The sequence below is a fragment of the Eschrichtius robustus genome, chromosome 6, assembly GCF_028021215.1.
Source record: "Eschrichtius robustus isolate mEscRob2 chromosome 6, mEscRob2.pri, whole genome shotgun sequence".
Lineage (NCBI taxonomy): Eukaryota > Metazoa > Chordata > Mammalia > Artiodactyla > Eschrichtiidae > Eschrichtius > Eschrichtius robustus.
In genome coordinates, this window is record NC_090829.1 from 136,427,965 (window position 1) to 136,455,330 (window position 27,366).

At 38.1% G+C, this 27,366-nt stretch overlaps 2 protein-coding genes across 6 annotated transcripts in view; both read left to right on the top strand.

Moving 5' to 3' along the window:
* The window catches only part of SLC5A3 (solute carrier family 5 member 3), a 34,037-nt gene extending 8,493 nt beyond the window's left edge, over positions 1–25,544 (top strand). For 3 of the 5 annotated variants that reach the window (XM_068547017.1, XM_068547015.1, XM_068547016.1), the window contains exon 2: positions 13,787–25,544. In XM_068547017.1, the coding sequence (XP_068403118.1) occupies positions 14,126–16,282 (2,157 nt within the window). In that variant the 5' untranslated portion in view covers positions 13,787–14,125 and the 3' untranslated portion in view covers positions 16,283–25,544. Of the gene's footprint in view, positions 1–12,675; positions 12,699–13,786 lie in introns of those variants that run through there. The other 2 variants (XM_068547018.1, XM_068547014.1) reach the window with 2 other exon arrangements.
* MRPS6 (mitochondrial ribosomal protein S6) overlaps positions 1–27,366 on the top strand; it is a 64,501-nt gene that overhangs the window by 8,494 nt on the left and 28,641 nt on the right. The window lies entirely within an intron of this gene.

Genomic DNA, 27,366 nt, shown 5'->3' on the forward strand with positions numbered 1-27,366 from the left:
TGTGTTCATCTCTCTCATCTGACCTTGTATAACTAGTACTTAGGTTTAATGTGTCTTTTAAGTGAGAAGGTTGGGAAAAGTGAAGAACAGGGAAAAATCTAAAAGAATTACTTTAGATAGACTAAGTGTCAAGGTGATTTGAGGCAGGTGGAGGGAAAACTTAGTATTTTAATCTTCAGTAAATGTTTGATTGCTAATTGCATATTGCTGAATCTTTAGGGATGACCCTTTTTCAGTAAAATCAACACATGGAGCAGATAGATCATAGCCTAATTGATTTCTGCTGCTCCGTGATATCTTCAGTTAGTATTTTACTTTTCATTTTTGATGGAGCAATGTATTATAAAACTACATCTTTCCTTTTAATTGTTGATTTTGAGAGATTTTTTTCCACTCCTAATGGTACAGATTTTTTTCTTGTAAAGGAATTAAAATACAACAGTATTATTTTATTTTTTAAACATCATAGCATATGTTGCTGGAATGTATATGTTTCATTAACATTAACATGTTAACATTCATTAACACGCTTGATTGATTTTTAAATAATTGTCTTGTAAGCCAGGGGTACCTGTGATCCAAGTCAAAAATAAGACCATTTACAAGAGAATGCACATTTTGTATTGATGTATACTTAACTGTCAGTTTTTTAAGTCCAACTTTGTTTCAGACTTAATTTGTGACTTTTTTTCTACCTGATTATTTTACTCTGAAGCTGCATAATGAAATATTGGATGATGTAGGGTATTGGGTGCTGTATGAAGCAGGGTAGAGAAATATGTGTGTGTGTGAGTGTATAATAGTGGATGAAGAAACAAGAATGTGACCAAGAAGATCGAATAGTAATGCTGCTAACTTTGAAATCATTTTCATTGTGTTTGGAGATGGCAATGTGAAGTGTAAATATATTCACGAGTTAATGAAAGCTGTTTAACAAAGTTGCCTAAGAAATAGAAAGGTTATATGTTGAATTCTTTTGACTACGGTGTTTTAAAAACTGGGTAAGTATGAATCAGCCTTATTTTGTCATAGTTTGGAGTGTTGTAATTCAAGACTGAAAGGGGTTAAGTGGGCCTGTGGTAAAATGGTAGAGCTGCTAGGGGTGGGGGGAAGGTAGGGGTGTACGTGTGTGTGTGCACACATGCTGGTGGTGCTGGTGCTTACCACTACAGTCTATTATTGCCATGGGGAGTGTGGGCCAGGTTTTGCCAGCTTGTCCTTTTCTATCCTATTCTTAGCCAGAAATCCAGATTTTACAGGAAGTCTGATTTTTAAGATGTCACAACTAAAAATATTTAAGCACCATGGACCTAAGGAAATGTATCTGTTGCTCAGGTATGGCTACCATCTTGTAATTTCTGATTTAGATGATGGGCTTTAGATGTTCTTTAAAGACATCCTTAATTGCCTTTAGAACTCTTTTAGCATTTAGGTTACAAAATTTGCTGCTCACACATTGACAGAACCCATCTTGTTAATTGGTCATTGATTTACAGTAGGACTAATAATTAGTAAATGGCAAACATGTTCATGTCTTAAAAGTAGTATCAGTTTCTAGTTCTGGACTCGTGGATTATGTATGCCCATTTAGGCTAAGTGTACGTACAGACTTCAGAGAGTTGCACAGAGGCTGAGGTATTGACTTAGTGTGGACTGTCAGCGATTGGTATTCATAGTCTACTTCTTCTTTAGATGTCTGGGTGATTGCTTATTTTAAGCATGCCTTAGTACAGTTTGGTTTACACCCACTGTACTAAAGTCTTACAGGTTTGAAATACTGCTTCCTGGAAAAGACTGCTTTATCTAGAAAATGACATTTTTTTTGCTCAGGGTATATCTGAAATTCACATTAGCTTATATGACACATGATCCTTGGAATATAGTATTACTATGAAAGAAATTAGGTGCTCTTCTAGTCAGAGGATGATACAATATTATAATTTTTGGCCAAGCTTCATGTTTCCATGGAATGGAAGCCAAGTCATTACCTTGACTGACTTTCCCTTTTTGTCTTTGTTACTTCCCCACTCCCACTCCAGATACATAACAGCAGATTGCAAATAAACTCAGGTCCAGTTTGTTCTTCCCTACCTTTCAAGTCCAGGGTACAGTTGATTTGTTCCCATCCCTTTCCCCCATCATTTTTATTATGATTACAATGCCCTAGTTAAGGGAATCCTTACCCACTTTGGGAACATTTCAGTAGAGGTTGTTGTGGATGAGAGCTTAAAAATGGAATTGCAAGTGAAGGTAGGGACTTAAAACCTCGACCTGGAGCTCTCAGTGCTCATAAAGTGGCATTTCCCTGCTTCTGTCCTAGCATCAAGAATTCCTGGTTTTGAATCCCCTGGCGGTCCAGTGGTTAGGACTCTGTGCTTTCACTGCTGAGGGCGCGGATTCGATCCCTGGTCGGGGAACTAAGTAAGATCCCACAAGCCATGCGGCGCGGCCAAAAAAAAAAAAAAAAAATTCCTGGTTTTGTCTTTGTTTAGACTTCAGTGTCTCCTTGACACCTACCTTGCCTATTACAATGCTTTAATTTTGTCAGGTGTAGAAACCCAAGTGCAGCTATAACAGCCAGATTGCTGTGGATGTACTTCAGTATGAGAACACATTGACTGTGTGGTGGTCAGGTCATAGCTGAGCTTGGATTTCAGGTGCTGGGAAGGTCCTCGTGTGGGAACCCATGTGTAGTCTTTGCTTGTATTAGAAGGATGGAGGACCAAAGTCCCAGATACCTGTCCTGTTTTCAGTTGTTCAGGTGTCCTGTGTGCAAATTATGAATATAAGACATTGTTCAGTACTGGTTTTGATTCGGATTCAAGGTGAGTTTCTGCTGCTGAATAAAAAGCGGATTTTGGGGGTAAGATCTTTGCCAGGCGTATGTTGCAGGGAAGGTGTACTTAAGTGTCCTTTAAAAAAAACTGCTTCAGCCATTATTAAGTAAATATATGACCCAGTAGTAGGTTGTTTTGATTGTCATTCTTTTGTGCTGGTATACTGCTTGCCTTCTGTTTTGTTGACAGTTACATGAGAAAGCAGTTTTGTGAAGTATACTACCTTGAAAACCTTAGACACCGAGTTTCCATCAGGGATGATCTTTAGTCTAGCAGACTCTAGTAGCATGATTGGTCTCAGGAATGCCATTCTTATGTATAGACTGAGGGCCAGGACTTTGTGCAAATTCAGTTTAAGAAGATTAAAGTGAAGAAAAGAAATTCCTTCTAATATCATTTCCTTTATTAAATATTTTATCTGATTAGGATGAAATAATTGGAAGCTACTTATAATTTCAAGATCTCCTACCTTCTGACATCCAAGGAAATCACTTCTGATCTTATTTTTCTGGATTTTTATACCAGTTTACTAGTTCTGTCTTTGAAATGTAAGAGAAAAATCCAGCTGCATTTGTAATCTACAAAACCGTGCCTCAGTTTTAGGTTCACTTCTTAGGTTCAGTTCAGGGCATAATTTCTTCCAGTCCTTCCAAATTCTGTTAAAGTTATCCTGTTTATGGTCCTATTGTTTACTTCTTGAAAATCCTGTATTCCCCAAACCTTGGAGAAGATTGGAAGGTTTTAAAATTTTCTAACCAAAAGTATCTGCCTGAGGAAACATCCCAATTTCAGGATCTTCTATTTTATGACTTGGCCTCCTGGGAGAATTAGAATCTGGTCTACCAGGAAGACTCTTGTGTTTACATTTTCTGGCCTCAGTCTCATGGAAAAATGAGAAACTTCTTGGCCTCTGTTCTTCTAGGAACATAAAATTGGAACCAAGTAGGATGAGAATAGAAAACATGACGGTAAACCACCAAGTTGACCTGGTTGGATGTCTGACATCTGTAAATCTCATGGTTTGTAATACCTAATTCTTAGTGGCTGGTTTAAGCAGGGTGTGTGTGTGTGTTACATATATGTGTGTGTGTGTGTATTCCCTCCACCCCTTGAATGTTCAGCCATCTTAAGGGTTAGATAGTGTGATCTCCATTTTACACATGAAAAAACTGAAGCAGAAAGGTACGCGGGACCACACAGCTCAGCAACGGGCCAAGTCAGGATCCTAAAGGCAGTCTCAAACTAGAAGCTATACTTTTGATCACTGCATCTGTAGAAAACAGTGTACACTGTACTGTATTAGAGCTATAAAGTCCCCTTAGACTGAAGTATTTTGTATCTGTTTTGAGTGCCTAGTAGGTGCCAGCACTACCATGTGTTTGGGGAATAGAGTGGTAAACTGTAGGACAAAGTTCCAGCTTTCATAAGGCTTATATTCTAATGAGGGAGACAAACTAGCAAATGCTGTGAAGAGAAACAGCAGGATAAGGGGACAAATGTGGCCTTATATTTTCATTATAGTGCTCAGGCAAGGCTGAGACTTCAGTGAGGGAGCGAGCCATGGCCATTAACTGCGGGCAGAAGAGCAGGGATGAGTGCAGAGGTCTTGGAGTGGTTATATTAACGTGGCATTCAATTCAGCAGGCTTTTATTTTATAGGTCGTCTTCAAGCCTTTCCTGAAAGAATTGACAGCATATGACAGTTTAATGCTAACTTTTTTTCCACAGGACTTTTATCTAGTAATCTATCTTGATGAAGTTGGCTTGAGGTACATGTTTTTCCCATTTTATAGAAGTGAGAATTAAGATGTGGACTCGAGCATATGTAAAGGTGACTCGTTTAACGCATCTCCGTGTTGTATCCATCACCCAGCTTCAGCAGTTATCACCATTTGCCACTCTTGCTTTATCTCTACCACCCCTTCCCTTTATTTATTTATTTTTTTTGCTGGAGTATTTTATATTTTCTTAACTTTATCTTAAAATTTTAAACCTTTAGAAGAGTTACCGGTATAAGAACCATTCAGTTAACACCTGTATGCTTTTCACCTAGATCACTAATTTGCTGTATTGGCTCTTTTTTTTATCATTTGAGACTTGCAGGCATTGTTGACATGCCTTTCTTAGGAATAAGGACTTTCTTCCTAACCATAGCATGACCATTACACTCAGATTTGACATCAATACAGTACAATTATAGAATGTTCAATTTGTGTTCTAATTTACCTTGTTATTCCAGTGTTATCCTTTAGTTCTTCAGTCCAGTATTCAGTCAAGGCTCATGTATTTGGTTGTTGTTTAGTCTTCGTGAGCTAGAGCAGTTCTCAAGCCTTTGTCATTAAGGACAGTGTCACTTTGAAGAGTCCAGGCCCTCTGGTCTGGAGAATCCCTCAATTTGAATTTGTCTATCTGCTTTCTCATGATTAGAGATAGGTTAAACATTGTTGGCAGGAATGTTACATAGGGATGTCAGTTTGTCCCACTGTTGGGGATGTCAAACAATTATTTGGTTTAGGTGATATCCACCAGATTGCTTCATTATAAATGTACCTTTTTTCCTTTAGTAATTAAGTGATTTATGGAGTGACAAACTTGATTGAGACTCAGTATTCTTTTCTCCAGCAGTCTTCCACTGGATTTAGCATTTATTGATGATTCAGAATCAGTTATTGCTGGAGTACTTTAAAGCAAATGCAGATATAAAATTTCTCCTGTAAATATTTATCATGTATCTAAAAGGTAAGGGCTTAAAAAACAAAAACAAAAAACCACAGTGCCTTTATGCCACCTCACTACAATTCCTTAACATCTAATATCCATATTCAAATGCCCTGAATTGTCTCAGTTGTTTCTCTACAGTTGATTTGCTTGAATCTGAATCCAAGCAACGTCCACAGGTTGTATTTACTTGATGTTTTTGCAAGTGTTCCTGGGTATAGCATTCATGTCTGCCTTTAGAGATAAGATTAATTCTTGATGGGTGTAGATGTTGACAGCCTCAAGCATCCATTCTGAAGTTCCCATCAAACTTTCTTTCACCTAAGGGTTCTAGCATCCATTGCAATCATTGCCTAGGGACATTATTTCATTAGGGATTACGAAAGGTGATTCTCAGATTGCATCATTCCTTCTGTATCGATGAGCAGATTTTTTTCTGACCTGTGTTTATTTCTACTTTTTTATGTGTACCTTCCTGGGGAGAGTTGTAAAAGGATACATTCTTCATCTTTACTTCACAAAGGATGGTTCTGGACTTCCTTAGTAATTCTGTAATATGTCCTCAATTTTCTCATATGTAAATTTGGGGGTAATTATGCCTATACCTCTTGGGGATTTTGTGAGGATTAAATGGTCCGGTACATGTAGCTTAAAAATGGTGCCTGGCACTAATGTTGGGGTAAGCGCTAGTTATTAAAGTAACTTTTTCATTTAATTCTTCAAGTGTAATGGAGAGGCAGAGATGGGAGAGGTTCTTCATGCGTTGACATATTTGTGTAGAGTGAGCTGAGGGAAGTGCTGCTTGCGCACACCAGGCTGTCCTTTGTGACTGCATGGAAACACCCATAATACACGAAGCATGTATCACTGCACGCTGTGAAATGGATACTGACCATTGAAGAGGTAGAATCTGGAACGCATTCTGAAATGGGGTTAGTACAATGAAGGGAGGTAGGTAGGTAGGTAGTATGAGATGGTGGCTCCAGGTACAGGTTTTCACTATGTCATGGCCCTTTGAGTTTTTTATCTGAACAAAGGGCAGCATGCTTGCCTAGTCTGATTTGTCTTGTTGTCATTCTACACTCAACTAGAGCTGTTTGAGATTGCAGATCACTTTGGTAGGGGAGGAAGTGCTTTACTTCTTCTTGGCCTTTTAATCTGCCTTCTCTTTCTGCTTTAAAAAAACCCCACTGTTGATAATTGTATAGAGTGTTGGAAGTTTAACACTCTTGATCAGGTGTTTAGTCATTAATATTTGATTCATTTATTTAAACATTTGAGCACCTGCAGTGTGCAAGATAGTGTTCTAGACACAGACCACATCAGTGAGCATCAGAGACTAGAGTCTCTGCCCTCATGGAATTTACATTTTGGTAGTGAGGTGACAGTAAATATGAGGAAGTTGTATAGTATGTTAGAAGGTGTTGAGTCCTGTGGAAAAAAATAAAGCAGGATAAGGAGAGATTGAGATGGTTAGGAAGTTACTGTTGAGCAAAGACAATGAGAGGAGAGCAAGTCTTGTGAAAATCTGGGGGTGCAGAGTGTGTCCTGCATAGGGAACAGCCAGTGTCAAGGTCCCGAGGCATGTTTGGTACATTGTGCATTGTGAGTAAAGAGGTGACTGCTTGCTGTGTTAATGCCCTGTTGTGGGCCAAGGGCCAGAGCTTGGAGACAGGTGAAGAGGCTAGGGCAGTTAACCGGATGAGATGGAATGGTGATTTGGATCAGGGTGCTAGTGGTTGAGATTCTGAGTGGTCTGATTCTGGATATATTTTTTGAGAGAAAGCTAACAGATTTTGCTAATGGATTGATTATGAGTGGGTTGAGAGAGAAAGTGAGCAAGCCCTCAGTGATGACTGATAATTTGGGCTTGAGCAATAGTAAGGATGGAGTCACCATTCTCTGAGGTGAGGAAGATTGAGAGTGGAACAGCTTTAAGGGGGTGAGCCAAATTATTCATACTCCCAAGGAAAAGGATAGGTGGTCACAAACACTTCATTCAGTGAGGACAGTGATCCATAGAGTCTGCTATGAGAACTCATATCTATAGATCATATAGCCAGTTCTCTTAACCTAATGTCTTAAGGATGTAAGAGTTAGCAGATGAGGGAAGGCTGAGGTTCATGTAGCCTGTGGTAACAAGGTCAGATGTAGAATAGACTTTGAGACTTCATTTTTTAATTCTAGCACTGAAAAAGAGAATGGAGGCAAAAGCCTTGGACTTGGAGAATGCGACGCTGGTTGAGCCTTGATCTTCTAGCCGAATTTCCTGCCCTGTGTGTTTTTACTTACATAAGAAGCCTGTGCCTGGGACTTCTTTTCGTTTTGAATCTCTTCATTTTCTTCATACATACATTCATCACGAATGATCGTACATAAATACTTCAGTTGGATTTTATCCTCTACACTCTTTGCAGTCTCTTTCGTTAACATTTGTTATATATACATCTCAGTTGTTTTCTCTGCAAACTCAAAATTTTTAAACATGGGTGATATTGAATGATCTTTTATTAATATTGTTTGTTTCTATTAATAAATGTCCTTTTCATTAAAGATAGTGTTGCATAGTGATTAAGGGAAGAAGCAATTTAAACCTAGATGGGAGTGCAACTCCAGATGTAAACACAAATAACTGTATCCTGGAGTGTTATACTACCTCATTGGTTTCAGTTTTCTTGGGTGTAAAATGATCATAATAACTGTACTTACCTTATAATTGTTGTGAGGATTAAAGTAATGCATACAGCACTCTAGGCACAGTACCTACAAGGTGTTAAGACTTAGTGCCAGGTATTTATTTTTTATCTCCATTATTTATAACTCATTTATGATAACTAGTCGTTTGCAAGCAAATAGTGCTGAGCCTTTTGAATTCTTCCCATTAAAAGGTAACACAAAATGCTTAGTCATTGGGATTACATGATATGGTATCATAGGCACTACTACTCCGTTACTTTACATTTTCATTTCTCTCAAAAAATATAGATTATTGGAGTTTGCGCCATACACATGTTCTGGTATCATCCACATAAAGGTTGAAACCAGTAGGAGTTTCAAATTTACCCCCATACCCAAAAGGTCTTCATTGCTGAGACCTCTTTCGAAAAACAAACAAAACCCAAAAGACCCCTGGTGAGCCACACTTCTACATTCGTAGAAGCAAATTAAAATGACTGTATCTTGGGGGATGTGTGTATATGGATGAAATGATAAATCTGGTGATTTATGAACTTTTCTAGGTGAATAAGATTTTATTTGAAGAAATGGATTACTTACATGGGAAACCATCCCTCCTAACCCCCCACCCCCCAATAATTTGCTAAAAGTAGAGCCATTCTGGTTGGTAGAGGGTTGCTGGAGGGGGGCTTAAATCCCTGTTCACTCTGCCTCACCTCCCACCCCTGTGGTGGGACACCCCCGTGTCCCATCTAGGAACCCTCAGAATATAGTTTGAATGCCATTTGAGTTCAATCACGGTGTCATACATTTCTTGCATACTTCCAAAAACTTGAACAGCAAGATTGTAGGTATAGTAGAAATGTTTTGCCAAAGAAATTTAAGGGCAAGCTCCTTAAATGTTTTAGGGACTATTATATGATTACATGTCTTCAGCTCCACTTGTAATTTAAAATTGGCTGGAATTCATATCTGTTGTATTAGAAACACTCATTTTCCTTTCGGTGTCACTGATAAACTGCTATCATAGCCAAGCTCTACATTTTTAAAGTTAAGCAAGGGTTGAGGAAGGCCCTGTTATGAGTATGTATATACCAAGCGCCAGTAACCTATTCCACTAGAGGAGTTTGCTTTGTTGGACTTTGAATCAAGATAACAAAAAGTGAAAATGTGTCTGAAAAGTCTGTAAGTAGAATTTTATATAAATTTAGTGAGTTTTTTTGTATTTAACTTGAATGAAGTGATGTAGATAGGAGCTAATAGTTGAGTTGGTTGGGAGCCTGTTTAAAATATTTGTGACAGAACTGCATATTTAATACATTATTTTATTTAGTTCTTTTTATCTATAAATAACTTCTATGAGGCTCCTAAAACACCTGGGGTATCGTTGATAGTTTAATTTGAAAGGAGTCGATATCACCACTTCCAGTCTATGCAAGTTGTAGACAGTGAAGTGACGTTTACTGAGCACCTGCCTGTTGCACTAGGCAACACACTTTCTAGGTGTTTCTTACTCCTTATTAAACCATTAGGAGCTGCGTGGTGCCTTCATTTTACAGACGAGACAGTTGAGGCTCATAGAGATTACTTGCCTAAGATCCTGCAGTTAGGAAGTGACAGAGCTTGGACCCCCAGCCCTTCAAAGCTCGTCTGCTTTCTTGACCATGCCACCTACACATGTAAGTTTTCAGACGTGTCGGTGTGTTCTGTACCCCTTAAATTACTAGTTAGTAAAGGGAATATTTTCCATCGAATCAGAAAATGAGCAAGACTTGGCAAGCCTACTATTGACAGTAGTGGGCTCTGCCTATTCAGATTGTCCTTTTGAATGTTTGGTTTTTAAATCGAGCCCAAAGCTAAAACGATTGTGGTTTGGTCACGTTGAGGGTCACTTTGTTCTACTCTTTGGTAGTTCACGAGCCTCATTGAGTTTATTATGACTTGCAGCCCTGATGGCTTTAAGGTTTGTTTTTCTTGTTCTTTGTTTGGTTTTTATGGCAGATGACTTTCTTTTAAGAGTGACCATACATCCTGGATTTTACACAATGTCCCAGAATAGCTTCCTAGCTTGGAAGATAAACTATATGTTCTCCCTAGATAATAGAAGAGAGATGCTAGATTTGGTCATAACTAATTACGTTTTGATTATATTACCTGAAGGGGTTTAATAGCTGATTTAAATTTGGTCTTACCTATTTTACTCTTTATAGTTCAAACACAGCAAATATTTGTGTACACTTCTTTATTTGGATTAATTCTTTAATTGTAATTTAATTCATCCAAGTAAATGAAATAGTACTTTCATGTACCAAGATTGTATTTTAATTTTGTGCGGAACTATCAACAAAACACTGCTTTCTGAGACAGAAGCGCCCTCCTGTTGGGGAGAGTCTCTCTGTTTCACAACACCCTTGTGTTTGATTGAAATCAGCTCAATTTCTTACACTGGCCATCATAACTAGGGGACCATTTCTTTATACATTCTACGTCTGTTACTCTCATTACAGAAATAATCGTTTTCTTAAAAATGCACTACCAAGGAGCCAACCCACATACTTATCATTACTATACCTACTTTATTACTTGTCCCACATTTCTCACTTAAGGGATTTATCTGAACCATGAACCAGCTTAGTCCTAGAAATATAAAAACATAAATTAAAAAATTTCGTTCTAGCTGGAGAAAAAATTTTTCCATGTATATTCTTTCTAACAATAAAGGAACTCTGGATAGTGTTCGTTATATTTTTGTTGTAGAAATGTTTACTTTTTTAAAAGAGTGAGAAAAAATATGCAGAACTCGTATATTTTATTTGGAACCATTTTTTAAGAATTGCACACTTCATCTCCTAAAAGGCTGTGACAGTCTCTCTTAATGACTAGGATGTAAAATTTGGCTGCATTGTATTATAGTATTTTATATTTTTCTGTAAACTAATTTGATCTGTTTTTGTTTTTGTTTCCTTTTCCAGTCTTTACTAGGTGCTGGTCTCTGGATGTTTTTTGTTTAAATTGGAAAAATCTTAAATCTGTCCACAGACTGCTATGGTATCCAGTGAGATGGGGACTGTTGGCAGTGGCTTTTGAAGGATCTGAGGGGCAGAAAGAGCTGAGAACTCGGCCTTGAGCTAGTGTTTGGCGTCTTCCTGCTGCCTCTCCTGTGGGCCCAACATCTTTTCTCTCTAGCTTACCTGCCAGCTGTTCTAGGGAAGTTAGGGGTTAGACCAGTCTAAGCATTCATCACGGAGCGGAATATGGCTTAGGTATCTTACTTGCATCATATTTGACAATGGGAAAGTGTTGTTTATTTTAGCAGTGCTTCCTAGTGATCGGAGAAGGAAGGGCTTGTTTTGTCTCTGAGCCCTCTGCTCTTTGAACAGATAGGCTGCTGCAGCAGCCACTGCAACACATAGCCCCTTCCACCTTCCCTCCAGACAAACATAAAAGCACTCTGGCTGTTTGTCCCTTCTTGAGGAGACAGATGGTCAAGCATTGCCGTTGAGAAGAGAGACACTTGAAATGGCCCTTCTGACCAGTGAGCTAGGCTCATCTGTGTGTAAGTTGGAACAAAATGGCAAGGGTATGGCTTGGATGTTGGATGGCAGTGGGAGCTCTGTTGGGGGCAGGGATCTCATAATTGCCAACTACAGTTTTCTTTGTAATTGAGGACCTAACCCTTATACTGAAATGTTACAGGTACCCTTTTAACTAATTAATATTTATTAGTCACCTGATTCGATTTTATTAAAAATTTAGGTAATTCTTCCTAAATCATGTCCAAGTATTTTTTTAAATAACTTGAACATTTTGGGGTCAGAGAAAGTAGTCATAGAAATACAAGCAGCTTCAGGTTTTGGCAAGTATGAAGTGATACAAATACCAACTTTTAGTGTATTTTATGTTTTTGTGTGTGGCAGTTTTACTCATGCCAGTCATTATTGACACTGGCTTTTAGGAGGAAAGATTTTAGTTTTTTTTTAGTGTAACTGTTGTAGTGCTTTATGCTTAAAAAGGCATAAAGATGGGTTTAAGACATTTCTACGTGGCAGCATTATTAATTAGACCTAATAACCTAATTCGGTAGCGTGTTTATCTTTAAGCATTATTTCCAGCTCTTTTGTCCTTGTGTTTTGTAAGAGGTGTGTGGTTAAGTGTTTAGTACTGTGGTCTATTTGGAAAAGAGGTGGCTTTTAGTATCATTTATAGGACTTAATAATTTTTAAAGGAAAATATCTAGATTCATCAAAAAGCATCTGCTTTGTCAAACATAAAAAAACATTTCACTCTGAGGTTGCCTTGTCTCAAAAGGAGAAATCACTTTAGGAGTTAACATGTGGAAGGCATTAGGTTGAATTACAAAGTGTTTTTCATATTGGTCTTTCAGCTCCAATTATAATAACTTTGAAGATTCAGAATTTGTCTCTTTTTCCAGGAGAAAACCCGTCATATTCATAAACTCAATTTTAGGTAAATTTAAATGTCTGTTTTTCAATGATTTTCTTAATCCAGGACTGAAAAAATCTGATTGACTTATTGAAGATAATTTATTATCTAATGGTTTATAGATGTCTGTTTTGTTTAGGTTTGGAAGATATAATAATAATGACGTTATTTTTCAGTCTTCCAGAAAAATTTTCTCTTTCTTCCTCCTCTCCTTGCTCTGTATACCCTTCAACAAGAAAGCATTTAAAAGGAAAAATTATTCAGCAAAATCAAACCTTGAGTCAGTGCCTTTATCTTCTCAGAGGTTCTCTTGGAAATAATGCCTGATGAAATGGAAGGGAAGGAAATTACTTTCTTTAACATTAAACAAATCTTTTTTTCAATGTCTTCCTTCTAGCTAGCAGAGTAAAATTTTAGGGTTGTTTATAAGTTGTATGTTCCTAGTTTTTTTGTGTGGAACATCTTGTTTCCCCTTAGGGCAGGAGTCATGTCACAATTTCTAGGGTAATATATGATGACTAGCACAGATGTACATTTGTAGTAGGAATCCAGGAAAATTTTGTAACAGTAGTCTGCACAGACTAAGCAGGACTTGGTATTGTGTTTGGCGGTAGATGATAACACTTAGTAAATACCTGTTCTGTCCAGGACCCTAACTGGCTAGAAAATACATTACTCTTAGGATTCACAGTATTTGAAGATTCATTTTGGTGCCCTTATTTATTATGAATAATTAGTGTCATCCCCCCCCGCCCCCAAGGTGCTTTAAGACCTTGGTGCCTTTCCAATCTGAGACTACCACACTAAGACAAGAAAGGGCAGTGTCATGGTGGGCAGTTCTTAGTTGCCAGAGAAGTTAAGCCACTTAGTTAGGAGGTCGATGAATTTTTGTTCTTAGTTCAAAATGATAAATATTCTCCCTGACTTTAAGTATCAGATGTGATAGTATGGATCACTCTTTCCTGTGGAACTAAAGTACATATATTTTAAAAGTTTTTTTTTTCTTTTTATAATGTCTTGTTGCGCCGTTTTGCTAGACTGAAAGTTTCCTCATCGCTTGGTGAGCCCCTCCTCTAATTCAATCTTTGTCTTTTGTCTTTGCTGCCTTGCAGGGTTGGTACAGTAGGCTTCACTAGACTTAGCTGCAACTCAGAATTTCTCCTCCAGCACCTGAGTAAATGCTGATGGTCTTGTGGAGAGTGGATTAAGAGTACGAGCTAAGTTCTCAATCCCAATTAAGAAGCGGAGGAAAATTTAAACTGTCTCCTTCAAAGTTTATCACAACCGCCACCATCAAGACAGCAAACCAAAGGACAAAGACTTTGACCTGCTGTGTTGCTCTGTGTAGTCCAGTTCACGTATGGTTTACAGACTTGGCTGGGGTTACTAATGAGTAAATAAAAAGTTGGACACTTCTGTCACTGGACACTTTTATTCACAAAGTTACCAAAATGAGGGCTGTACTGGAGACAGCAGACATTGCCATAGTGGCCCTGTATTTTATCCTGGTCATGTGCATTGGTTTTTTTGCCATGTGGAAATCTAATAGAAGCACTGTAAGTGGATACTTCCTGGCGGGGCGCTCTATGACCTGGGTAGCAATTGGTGCCTCTCTGTTTGTGAGCAATATTGGGAGTGAGCACTTCATTGGGCTGGCAGGATCTGGAGCTGCAAGTGGATTTGCAGTGGGCGCATGGGAATTCAATGCCTTACTGCTTTTGCAACTTCTGGGATGGGTTTTCATCCCGATTTACATCCGGTCAGGGGTATACACCATGCCTGAATACTTGTCCAAGCGATTTGGTGGCCATAGGATTCAGGTCTATTTCGCAGCGTTGTCTCTGATTCTCTATATCTTCACCAAGCTCTCAGTGGATCTGTATTCGGGTGCCCTCTTTATCCAGGAGTCTTTGGGTTGGAACCTTTATGTGTCTGTCATCCTACTCATTGGCATGACTGCTTTGCTGACTGTCACCGGAGGCCTTGTTGCAGTGATCTACACAGACACTCTGCAGGCTCTGCTCATGATCGTTGGGGCACTCACACTTATGATTATTAGCATGATGGAGATTGGCGGGTTTGAGGAAGTTAAGAGAAGGTACATGTTGGCCTCACCCAATGTCACTTCCATCTTGTTGACATACAACCTTTCCAACACAAATTCTTGTAATGTCCACCCTAAGAAAGATGCACTGAAAATGTTGCGGAATCCAACAGATGAAGATGTTCCTTGGCCTGGATTCATTCTTGGGCAGACCCCAGCTTCGGTGTGGTACTGGTGTGCTGACCAAGTCATCGTGCAGAGGGTCCTAGCGGCTAAAAACATTGCTCATGCCAAAGGCTCTACTCTGATGGCTGGCTTCTTGAAGCTTCTGCCAATGTTTATCATAGTTGTCCCAGGAATGATTTCCAGGATACTGTTTGCTGATGATATAGCTTGCATCAACCCAGAGCACTGCATGCAAGTATGTGGAAGCAGAGCTGGGTGCTCTAACATTGCTTACCCACGCCTGGTGATGAAGCTGGTTCCTGTGGGCCTCCGGGGCTTAATGATGGCAGTGATGATTGCAGCTCTGATGAGTGACTTGGACTCTATCTTTAACAGTGCCAGTACCATATTCACCCTCGATGTGTACAAACTCATCCGCAAGAGTGCAAGCTCCCGGGAACTAATGATTGTGGGGAGGATATTTGTGGCTTTTATGGTAGTGATCAGCATTGCATGGGTGCCCATCATCGTGGAGATGCAAGGAGGCCAGATGTACCTTTACATTCAGGAGGTGGCAGATTACCTGACGCCCCCAGTTGCAGCCCTGTTCCTTCTGGCGATTTTCTGGAAGCGTTGCAATGAACAAGGGGCTTTCTATGGTGGAATGGCTGGCTTTGTTCTTGGAGCAGTCCGTTTGACACTGGCTTTTGCCTACCGTGCCCCAGAATGTGACCAACCTGATAACAGGCCAGGCTTCATCAAAGACATCCATTACATGTACGTGGCCACAGCGTTGTTTTGGGTCACAGGACTCATTACTGTAATTGTTAGCCTTCTCACGCCACCTCCTACGAAGGAACAGATTCGTACCACCACCTTTTGGTCTAAGAAGAGCCTGGTGGTAAAGGAGAGCTGCTCCGCAAAAGAAGAACCATACAAAATGCAAGAGAAGAGCATCCTGAGATGCAGTGAGAATAGTGAGGCTGTCAACCACGTCATTCCCAATGGGAAATCTGAAGATAGCATTAAGGGCCTGCAGCCTGAAGATGTTAATCTGTTGGTGACCTGCAGAGAGGAGGGCAACCCAGTGGCTTCTTTAGGTCATTCAGAGGCAGAAACACCTGTAGATGCTTATTCCAATGGGCAGGCAGCTCTCATGGGTGAGAAAGAGAGAAAGAAAGAAACAGAGGATGGAGGCCGGTACTGGAAGTTCATAGATTGGTTCTGTGGCTTTAAAAGTAAGAGCCTCAGCAAGAGGAGCCTCAGAGACCTGATGGAGGAGGAGGCTGTTTGTTTACAAATGTTGGAAGAAACTCCACAAGTTAAACTAATACTGAATATTGGACTTTTTGCTGTGTGTTCACTTGGAATTTTCATGTTTGTTTATTTCTCCTTATGAACTTTTAAGGATATGATGAGACACTAACTTAAGAAAATACTGGTCTTTGAAAAAAAACAAAAAAAAACAAAAAACAAAACACCTATGTAACTGTTGCATCTCTCAGGCATTGTTTACGCTGTAGGTTTTAGCCAAATTTTACTTAGCAGAAAAATCATCTATTTGCAAGACTTTATTTTCCCAGAGATGGATGAAAGTAAAATTTCAATCTAAATGAAGTAAAACTTGTTTAACAGACTGAATTGTGCAAATGTGGTTTAAAATTTTCCATACCAAAGTAAGGAGAGACCAATTATTCTCATAGAGCACTTAGAGCAGAATATATGCTAAGATATCACGAATAAGATATACTGTCTGCACTGCCAAATCTTGGTAGGCCTTCTTACCCTGAAGTAGAAGACTTGCTCATTTTAAAGTTTTTTCTCTCTCTGTAATCCCTACTTCCGTTTTAAAAAACTGAATTTGTAGACATTGTATAATCAATTATGTACTGAAAATCTAACATGTGCTTGTTTCAGGGCAAGTTCGTTTGCCAGGTTTGTTTTGTTAGCATGAGCCTGTGGATTCTGAATGCTGAAAGAAAGGACGAAGTATGTTTTCCTGTAGCTATTCTTGTACCACCAGTATATGGAATGTTGGGAAAAAGTTTGTTCCAGTTGTTTTTTTCTTTTTTTCCTACTTTGAAGTTTAAGTGAACCATACTCAAATGACCACCAAGTCTGTCTTTATAAAGTTGTATGTCATGATTGTATGGTAAATGATTATGGGGGAGAAAATGAAGTAAACATTGCTGATGATCCCCAGATTTACTGACCAAATTAAGATCATTTATATAGTTTGGAAATTAGCATCTCCTAAGCAGCATTTGATTGACTAAGCTGAACAGGTGATAGTCTAATACTAAATATCGGACATTTTGCCGTGTGTTCACTTGGAATTCTCATGTTCTCATACTTCATTAATTCTCTAGCTTTGTTCTTGTCATTTGGTAACATTCTTTATTAGCCAGGTACCTTCCCAAGTGGATCCATTTGGAAGATATGTCCGGAAATTTGAAGAAGAATTAACTCTGCCTTTGTGCTGGGTCGCCCTACTTGATTAGATCATGAGATATTGCAGTTGAGTTTTTAGAGTGAAAATTTAATTCTCAGATCATATTGTATCCTTGATAAGTCTTTTTTCCCCGATTTACTTTTTTTTCAAAAGACTTACCATGTGTACACAGCCTCTACATTTTTGCTTAAAAAGTTAACAGTGACTTAGAGTGTGATGGTATTTCGATGCAAACTGACCATCAGTAACAGAAAACTCAAGAGTGCACGCTTTGCCATTGGTGGATTGTCAGTATAGTTTTTCTGTAGAATGGATAGCATGTTCAAGAGGTGCCATGAACAAGAACTTCTACGGGTTTAGTAGTGTGTCTTGTAGAGGAGATTACAGGACTTGCGTTAATTGTAGGACCCTCTATCTTGACATGGCTTCGTACCCAGTTACAGCCTTCCTGGAAGAGAATCCATTTTTCACAGGCTGATTCCCTTCATGAGGACAGGGTACAAAAGACGTCTGAGAAAAGCTCTACAGATTAGGTAGTTCTTTGTGTGTCCTGTCCTTTTTCCTCCATGACAGATGAAGGAAACTAATTGTGTATCTACTTTGACTTTTCTGTAATCTCTGATATTTTTTAAATTGCATGATTTTATTAACCTTTATTCTTCAGGGGAAAATTATTACTTTTTTAGGTATTTTTGTAGATTTTGAATCAAAACTCAGTCCTAATGACTTTAAATTTTTTTGTATTTATAAACTAGTTTCATTATGATGGATTTGATTAGTTCAAAGTTGATTTTAGAAATTATCAGGTAGCATAATGTCTTCCCATCTCCAGGGGGCTTTCTGAAGGACTGAGTCTGTAGATGAAAAAATAATTCATGTACGAATAGTATGGTTTCTGAGAGCTTATTAGAGTGCCTTGTGGAATTTTGTTCTCAATTTCATTCTTAAGGTTTATAAGCTGGGGGCCAAATAAAAATAAGGACCATCCTTTTCTTGTGTGGAGGCTGAGGCTGTGACATGTCCAAGGTTACAAAGTCTGTTGGGAAGAACAGAAAACCAGGTGTCCAAATCTGGATTCATGGTTTGTCCTCTTCTTTTCTCAAAGGAACTGTTCTTCCTTTGAGACAGCCTTTTGATATTTGGGGAAATAACAGGATCTTAGATTTTTCAAATTGACATTAAGTTGTAGGAATTAAAATTTTTCTTTGACTCTGAACACCTTGCTGTGTAACTCAGCAGTGAGGATTGACATATTGGCTGAGCAGCCTTCTAACCCCTTCTATTAAAAGCATAAATGAATAGGTGGTATTTAAGTGGATTTTTCCCCCCTTTATTTAATGTTGACTCCTAATAGTTTGGGATATTAGCATCCCCCTACCTTCTCTCTGCTGTTGTCTTAGTATGATACATAAAATACATCATCTTGTGTCTATTCATGTGTATATAGCAGTAGGTCAAGTTTAGAGTACTAATGTTTGTAAATAAGGAATGATTATTAGCATATCCATTAGGATTGTTTATTCTTGCCAGTATAAACATTTTATTTAGACTGAAGTCCCTGAAGCTTGCCCTTCTTATTGCTTCCCAGTAGTAGATAATGTGCTTGAATAAGTATGTGAATTCCTGATTGCAACTTCATTTCAGGGGACCGTTCTTCAGTCTGTATTTCATTAGAATGATTGTTCATGGAATGATACGTGGTCTGTCTTAAAGCTAGCAAAATAGTCATACTTTACACTAACTAAATGGGTCCTAAGTGATGACATTGATACCTAGACATTAACATGTATATGTTTTCATATTGGCTCAAGCTGAAGTTCAGAATTGGCTAAGAGTGATTGACTACAATAGTTAGCTGCGAGTCAAAATGAAGCGAGGACACTGGTGTTCAAAGGTGGAGAAAAATATTGTCTTATCTGCTGTTAATGGTATCCCCAGTTCTTAGATTTTTGTCCTCTCAGGCAATCTTAGTCTCCAGATCTGATGAGAAGAGCTTATTACCCTGACATGCAGAATGATTATTGGTTCCTTTGTGGGACCTCTAATTTCCCTGTTCATCTAAGAATATTTTGTCCTCCTACCCAAGACAGTAAACGGCTTTTGAAACAGCTGAGCCACTCTTTTTCCCCAGCCTTTCTTTCCTGGTGAGGTTATCACTCTTATCTTTTGGTTAGAGAAGCATCAAGCAGTAGCAATGGTGCTGTGTCCTTTGGCCTAAATCCAGCAGATCTGATCTCCCAAGGCTTCTTTTTCACTTGGCTCAAAGGATCCATTGTCCTTTTGCGCAAAGAGGCTGGCCTGGGTCACAAAGCCCTAGCTCTTGGGGATGGCAAGTCAAGTAATTAGTGGGGGCCCATCACTCCATGAAGCTTCACATTTTAAGAATTGAGTGGGAAGGTTGTTACTCAGTTCTCCAACCTGAGGCTAAGTGGGGGCTTGAAAGTCTTGTCCAGGGTGATTAGAACCTTTAAGTCTCTACATTTCTCAGTCCATTGCTGTCTTCCCTATATTGGGTGTGTGGATCTTCCCCCTCTCTCTTTAGATAACATTTAATGTAGCGTATGGGTTATTCTCATTCTTTGCCACACTGTAGAGCTGCTATATTATGAACTATTAAGAGGTTAGACCCATCAATGTTCCAACTTGGCAGTATTCGGCTTACTTGCTTTTCTTATACTTTACTCCCATGTGTCATTTTCATCTGAGGTATGATGGCTGGAAGTGACCACATGGGTATCTAGTAGTGACACCTCAGCATTTCCTGAGTTTGGGTTGAGAGATGTATAAAGACCATTGTTAAATTACATGAGTACGGAGACTTGCCAGGACAAAATTTTCTTAAGAAGTCAGAAACACTATTAAGTGAGATGCTGAGAAGTACCTGGGTGATGCAGACTTAACAGAAGACAAAATTAGCTTAAAATGTGTTAGATGGTAGAATCATATTCATTGAACCCTAGAACTTGAGGCATCTTTGCCATCAGCTAGTTTAAACCCCTCCGCATATAGATTAGGGTACAGTGAATAAGATCAAGCTTGTTAAACCCTGGTTTGATGTGGAATATCGTAAAGTATGAGTTTATTAACATATTTGAGGTTAAAATGACTGATATTTCACAATGATACTTTAGTAGAAAAAAATGGTTTTAGGCTTCAGGATTCATAAGATTTATCGTTAGCCAGGTGTTAAATTGTTCAAGTCATTTTAATGTTGACATTAGCCTGAGCAGACTTTACAAATGGGATATATTCCTCTTTGTGTGTATGCCTACCTACCATTCAGAGAGACTGGTTTCCCCCTTTATTTGTCTTCCCTCACATTGCTTTAATTATTCACCTGTTCTTTCAACACTTAACAGATTCCTATTTTGATCTTTTGTCAGCTTAATTCACTTTCTTTCAGGCTTATTGTCATGGTGTGCAGAAGTGCTGCTTTGCCCCATATTTGAAGGTCTGGATCCAAATAGTGATTCACTAAATATAGTTGTGTTTAAATATACTAAATTTCTATTAGCTTAAACTGTTCTCAAGAATTATTTTCTTAGACTTTGTGTTCACTAATAATAAAAGCCCTTAATAATTCATCAGTATTTTATTCTCGAAACTCATTTTTCAAAAATTAGGAGGCAAGAATAGTTAAATTCACACCAGTCCCTTTGAAATGATGGTATCACAATGTAGAGAGGAATGGAGTTTGTTCTGATGCCGAAAAGCCTTGTTCTTGCAGTAATTAAAGGTCATAAGTTGGAACTAGTCAGTTGGCATATAGAGAAACCCTTTTGTACTAGTTAGGTATGAAGCTGGATTACATAAGAAGTAATCTTTTGATCACTACGTTTGGTTTTCTTGGTTGACTTAACTCAGGGCTGCAAACCCCTTTTCCTCCATTAAGCTAACTTCTCTTAATTTGGTATGCTTTTTGTCAAACTCTCACCTCTGTTGGAAGAGTAGATACTCAACTACTTTGACTCCAGAACAGAATTTAGCTAAGGTTCAAAATAATTGATGGGCTTTGCCAGCACTGAGTCCCACACCATTATTCACGTTGTCATATAAATGTTTTTATTTAAACTTCTCTCTCCAGTGCTGGGAATAAGGCTTTAAACTACTGATTCACCTTTAAAGGAATGTTAAGAGAATTGATATAATTAATGTTTGTTTCCATCTCAAATCCTTTATAAAAGATAGGATTTAGCTTATTGTTTTGGGTTAAGCACCCCATTTATCTGGTAACTAACAGGCTTAACCATTGGCATATAGTCTTTTACTCAGAAGTAAACAAAAAAGGTTTGATGTATCTGTATCATTACTCATCTCGTGCACTTTACTTTTTCGGGGAGGACCATAATCTGAGACTTGACTTAAACCAATAACCTTAATTTATGTAATGACTTTTAAAAGTTTGGTTTGGTTACCTGGATATATAGCGTGTTTGAAGAGAGGGATGCTAGAATAAGTCAAGGCAAAGCACAGTGGTCTCAGATTCTTGTTAGTGTAGGAGCAGTGCTTTGCTCTCCTCAGAGAAGCACTGTATTATAATTGTTGCCCAGGATAACGGAGCCCCCCACCCCAGTTCAAGACAGTTTACAGTAGGTGAACTCTGTCACTGAGGGAAATACATTTTCCAGTGATTTCGGCAACAGCACAAGTTGACAGTAGATAACCACACCTTTGTTGGAGACTTATGTTGGAAATTCACCTTGTACCCTAGTGCTGCTGGATAAAGGAGTGTTTAATTTTTTTTATTGCCTCTGGACAAACTACTCTGGATAATTTTCCAATATATCAGTGTAGCCTATACCTCTATAAGTGGAATGTTCCTTAATAACTCACTTTTTTGTTATACTAGTTGGAAACTGAAATTAAGCTCATTGCTATCTATATTATTGAAACCCCCAATTGGCAAAGGCCATTCTGTAGGGTATTCCATAAGATAATCATCTTCTGAGATTTATGTTTTGATTAGTGCCTTCTGGTTGCCAATATTGAATCTGCTAGTTCACACCTTTCCCTTTCTTGATAGATAACTCTTATTTGTTACAATTCCTCTTTTTAAATACTGTTATAGCTAGTGAAGGAAATACATTTATATTTACCTACTTTATATGCAGTCTCTGTTTAAGTTCAAGGAACCAGGTAAGTCTGGTTTGTGTTGCAGCTTAAATGTTATTTATTCATCTGTATTTGTTTCTTTTATATCCTTAATTAAAAATTTAAGGTTACTTATTCTGTGAGTGTATTTTAACTTTATCATTTTCCAGTGTAGGTTGGATAGGCATATCTGAGAACGTATATGTGACAACAGTTTCACATTCCATGATAAGGAAAAAGCTGAAAGTAAGTGTCCATAGAAAGCACAAAACCATGTTCCCTCATATTTGTAACTCCACATGTAGAAAGCACAAGACTAACAGTATTCTCATTATCCCACAAGTGCCAGGCATAAAAAGCCCACCATGGGTTTGTCACGAGTTGTCAGGATGAGGACCGCAGTACTGAAAGCCCTAGACAGTGAGGTACCTAAGATAGGGGTCCTAAATCATAAGGGGTTCAGCGTTCTAATCTGAGTACGTTTGTACTGCTTTGGTGGAGGAGAGAATACCAATGTCAAGAATACTGCAATTGTATTGGGGGGTTACTAGCTAAAATGGGGTCTGTGGGCTCTTTCCTGCAATCTGGAACTTGAGAAACAGGGACAGACTTCTAGGTTTTTGGTGGGTGGAACATTTTGACAGACTTCTGCTTTAAGCTGTAGAGCCATTGGATTTTTTTTTTTTTTAATCATAAATCTTTAGGAAATTTTACCTCCCGTCAGTAGTACCCTGAAAACATGGAGAAATCTCACATTTTAATAGGGCAAATACTAATCTTTAATCTTTGTGTAAATTTAATCTAAACTTAATGAAGTTATTTTTTCATATGCTTCACTGCACTTCATTTTAATAGAGCAGAATTTGACCCAAGTGTTACGAGCATCAAACTGACTGAGACAGATCTGCCAAATGAACTACTTTGCTTTTCACAATGGTTGTAAGAGTCTAAAGGATTCTTTTGCCTGTCTCATTACCCGCTTCAAGACTAGATTAGATGAAATCTGTGAATATGCATGCAAAAGAAGAAAATAATGTGTTTTCTTGAACTCGACATTATCCTTATTTTACTCGTCACTTTCTTCACCTGAATAGTCCCTGTTTGTAAACAATGAATAAATACATCTGTGTCTTGGATTTTGCCTGTATGTCAAAAGATGGAAGGACTCTAAGGATGGAGAGAAGTGACTATCTTTGTTCCCACTCTCCTCTATTTTGTATGTTTATCTTCTTAGGGATAATCAACTTTAATAATATATGGAATGAAGATTAAAGCTGGTATAGACTAATGGAACATGTTTTAGAAGAATTAACCTGAGCACTTTGAGGGAGAGACTTACCCCCTCTAGCCAAAAGTCGCCAGGTTGTGGACCTACAGCATTTTTTAAGAATGTAAAACCTCAGGCTTCGGTGGGGTTACTGGAGAGGAGTACCAGAAATGCAGGAGAAAGGAGAGGTTTGAGGAACATCTTTGGCTTAGCAATATGTGATAAGGCAAAGCAGTAATAACCTGTTAGTCCTGTGTAGAATGTGTTCTGTACCTTTAAATTTTGTTTTAAAATTTAAAATAGTTTTTAAGAACTTAAAGGATGCTTTTGAAGATTCCTTTGGCAGAATATCTTTCATCTGTAATTCCATGGAAAATTGCTTTAATTAGTCTAGGTGAAAGTAGTCCTAGCGGTGTAAATATGTATAAATAGAATTTTCTAATTTCACTGTGAGATCTCTAACTTTTGAGTGGCAAACAGATCAACAAGTCTTTTGCTCATGGACTTTTCTGTGGGGTTGTTAAAATGCAAAAGCTTTATTTTTTAAATAATGACATATTACATTAGTGTCAGATGATGGTATGGAATCTGTTGCCCTGCTTTTTCCCCCACCAATATTGCTTCAGTTTATAGATTGCCAACAGAGTTCCAAAATAAAGCGAGGATTTACCCATTCTTTGCTTGGACATCCCATTTTTCTGTTGCCTGGACCTATGTTGGCAATCACATATGAACTATGTTAGGCTTCTCAGTGCTTCTTCTTCTCCTTTTTTTTTTGATAAGGTGGATATCAAAAATAGTTGCTGTGCAAAAGTTAGTAGTCTTCTTCAAGAAGAAAACCAATTCCTTTTCTAATATCCTGTGAAATTGCTTCATTCATTCCTTTATTTTTAAGCCAAATGTCAGCAGAGTACTGCTGCTTTTATCTAGTAATTTTGATATGTAAGTATTAATGCATTTTTAAAAGATGTCTACATTGAAAAATGTTTTTCCCAGTGTCCTGCCTCTTAAGCTTTGTTCAGATGTTCTGTGAGAGACCAGTCTGTGCACTGGGGTTGTGTATTGTATACATGGATTGTTTTGTCAGTTATGCATTGTAGACCAAAGGTGATTTTAAATGAAGTTGTTGGGTTATTGGTGAGTTTTTTGAATTGTAAACTGATTTCCAGGGTACCTTCATTGTCCACAGCATTTTTTTTTTTTTTTGTAAGGTTTGACTGATCAGGTCCATCTCACTGTACAATGTTTTAGTTGCAAGCAGAAAATAGAATTTGGTATAAACCAGGTTACTTCCATATTGAAAGGAATACAATTAAAATTGTAGATTTAGGATTGTTAACCATACATGACAATTCTAACTTGACTTATTCTAACCTATTGTATACAATCTTATTTTTTAAATTGTAGACATGTATGATCTTGGTTTAATGTGTTTTTAAAAGTGTTACTGTTTAAAAATGAAAAAAATGAAGCAAATCTGCTAAAGAGCTGTCAGTTTTCATTACTGACTCTGTAAAATACACTGTTCTTTGTGTACTATGTGTTATTTTGCCAGCTGCTGCATTAGCCTTTAAAAGTATTTGGAAATTTAAGATGAACTACATTTCTTGCAAAGTATATTCCTTTCTGTGGTATTTTGTCCTGTAACTGAAGTATAGTAATTATTTTATGGAAATGTTAGCACTTCTGTACCAACTTTGAATAAAATGAAAAATTTACACTTCTGTGACTAAGTATTTTCAATATGAACACATGTCTACCCTCAAAAGGTTGTATCTCAGTTCCTTTTCTCTTGGCTCATGAAGAGTTCCAGTGGGTTTCCCCCACCAATTATTGCCATTCTTTACCTTGGTAAACATGGACTTGCAAATACTGACTGAGAATTGAGTTGTATATGAAACGTTGAATAAATAAAAATATTCTTAGTGTTTTCATTCCTAATTTTGAAATAATTCCAAATTATAGGAAAGTTGCAAGAATAGTTTGAAGAACTCAGGAATCATTTTCATCCAGATTCATAGTGGTTAACATCTTGCCACAGTTTCTTTGTCATTCTCTCATTAGACACTTTCCTGAACCGTTTGAATACATAAGTTGCAGACATCATTCCCCTTTACCTTCTAAGTACTTAGGGATATATTTCTTAAGACAAGGATAATCACAATATAATGATCAAAATCTGGAAAGTAACTGGTACGATATTTTAATCTAAGGTCTTTATTCAAATGTTGCTGTTTCAATAATGTTCTTTTATAGCAACTTTTTTTTCTTAAGTTTGGAAACCAGTTCATTGCATTTAGCTCTTATGTCTATCTCCTTTAGTCTGAAATAGTTCCTCAGCTGTTCTTTTTGTCTTTTGTGGTATTGATATTTTTGAAGTTTAGAGGCCAGTCATTTTGTGAATGCCACCCCTATTTAGGGTTGTTTCCTCATGATTTGATTCACAATATGCATTTTTGGCAGGACTACGGCGTAAGCAATAATATGTCCTCAAAGCCTCACACTGAGAGGCATGTGTTGTGTTGTCTCATTATTGTTGACATTAACTTTGATACTTGATTGAGGTGGTACCTATCAGGTCTCTCCACTGTCTAGTTAATGTTTTCCCCTTTGGTAATAAGTAAATTGTGGGGAGTTAGAGTTTATGTAAATAACTTATCCCTCATCAAGCTTGAATCCCTAGTTTTAGCATCCATTGATAATTCTTTTTTTTAAAAAATAAATTTATTTATTTTATTTATTTTTGCCTGTGTTGGGTCTTCGTTGCTGTGCGTGGGCTTTCTCTAGTTGTTGTGAGCAGGGGCTACTCTTTGTTGAGGTGCTCAGGCTTCTCATTGCGGTGGCTTCTCTTGTTGTGGAGCATGGGCTCTAGGCGCGTGGGCTTCAGTAGTTGTGGCTCGCGGGCTCTACAGCACAGGCTCAGTAGTTGTGGCGCATGGGCTTAGTTGCTCTGTGGCATGTGGGATCTTCCCAGACCAGGGCTCGAACTTGTCCCCCCTGCATTGGCAGGAGGATTCTTAACCACTGTGCCACCAGGGAAGCCCCATTGATAATTCTTGCCTGAGTAAGTTATTACTGTGGTGGTGTGAAACAGTGATTTTTCTAACTTTTTTTTTTTTTTTTTTTTTACTATACTGAAATCAAGAGTTTCCCCTTTTCCCCATTTATTTATCAGTTTGAACTCATGTATTATTTAGTGGGTTATAATTCATTACTGTCATTATTTTGATCAGATGTTTTCCAGATTTAGCTAGCAGGTCTCCCTTCAGGCTACTTTGTGTCCTGTGGCACATTCCATCGTTTTTTTGAGTACTTCCTTATTTTCCAGCACAACAAAGTGTTCCAGGCTCATCTTGTACTTTCCCTGACCCATTCAGGATCAGGCATTTAGTAGGGTATGGTATTTAGAAACTAAGGTCTGGGTGTGCTCATTCTTACAGAGGTAAACATGGTCAGTGTACAGAACTAGGAAGTTCACGTACACATCTACTGATGCCCCCAGTTGTAAACCAGCACCAGCGGTTTCTTTTTAGCCTCCCCTTTCTATGTTTGTATCTCCCTTCTCCAACAGCAAGAAATCTGGTAATACTGACACATTTACTTATTTTTTTTCAATTTTACAGTGCCTTAGAATTAAAGTTTTTGCATGTCTAAAAGTGTTTTTATTCTACTC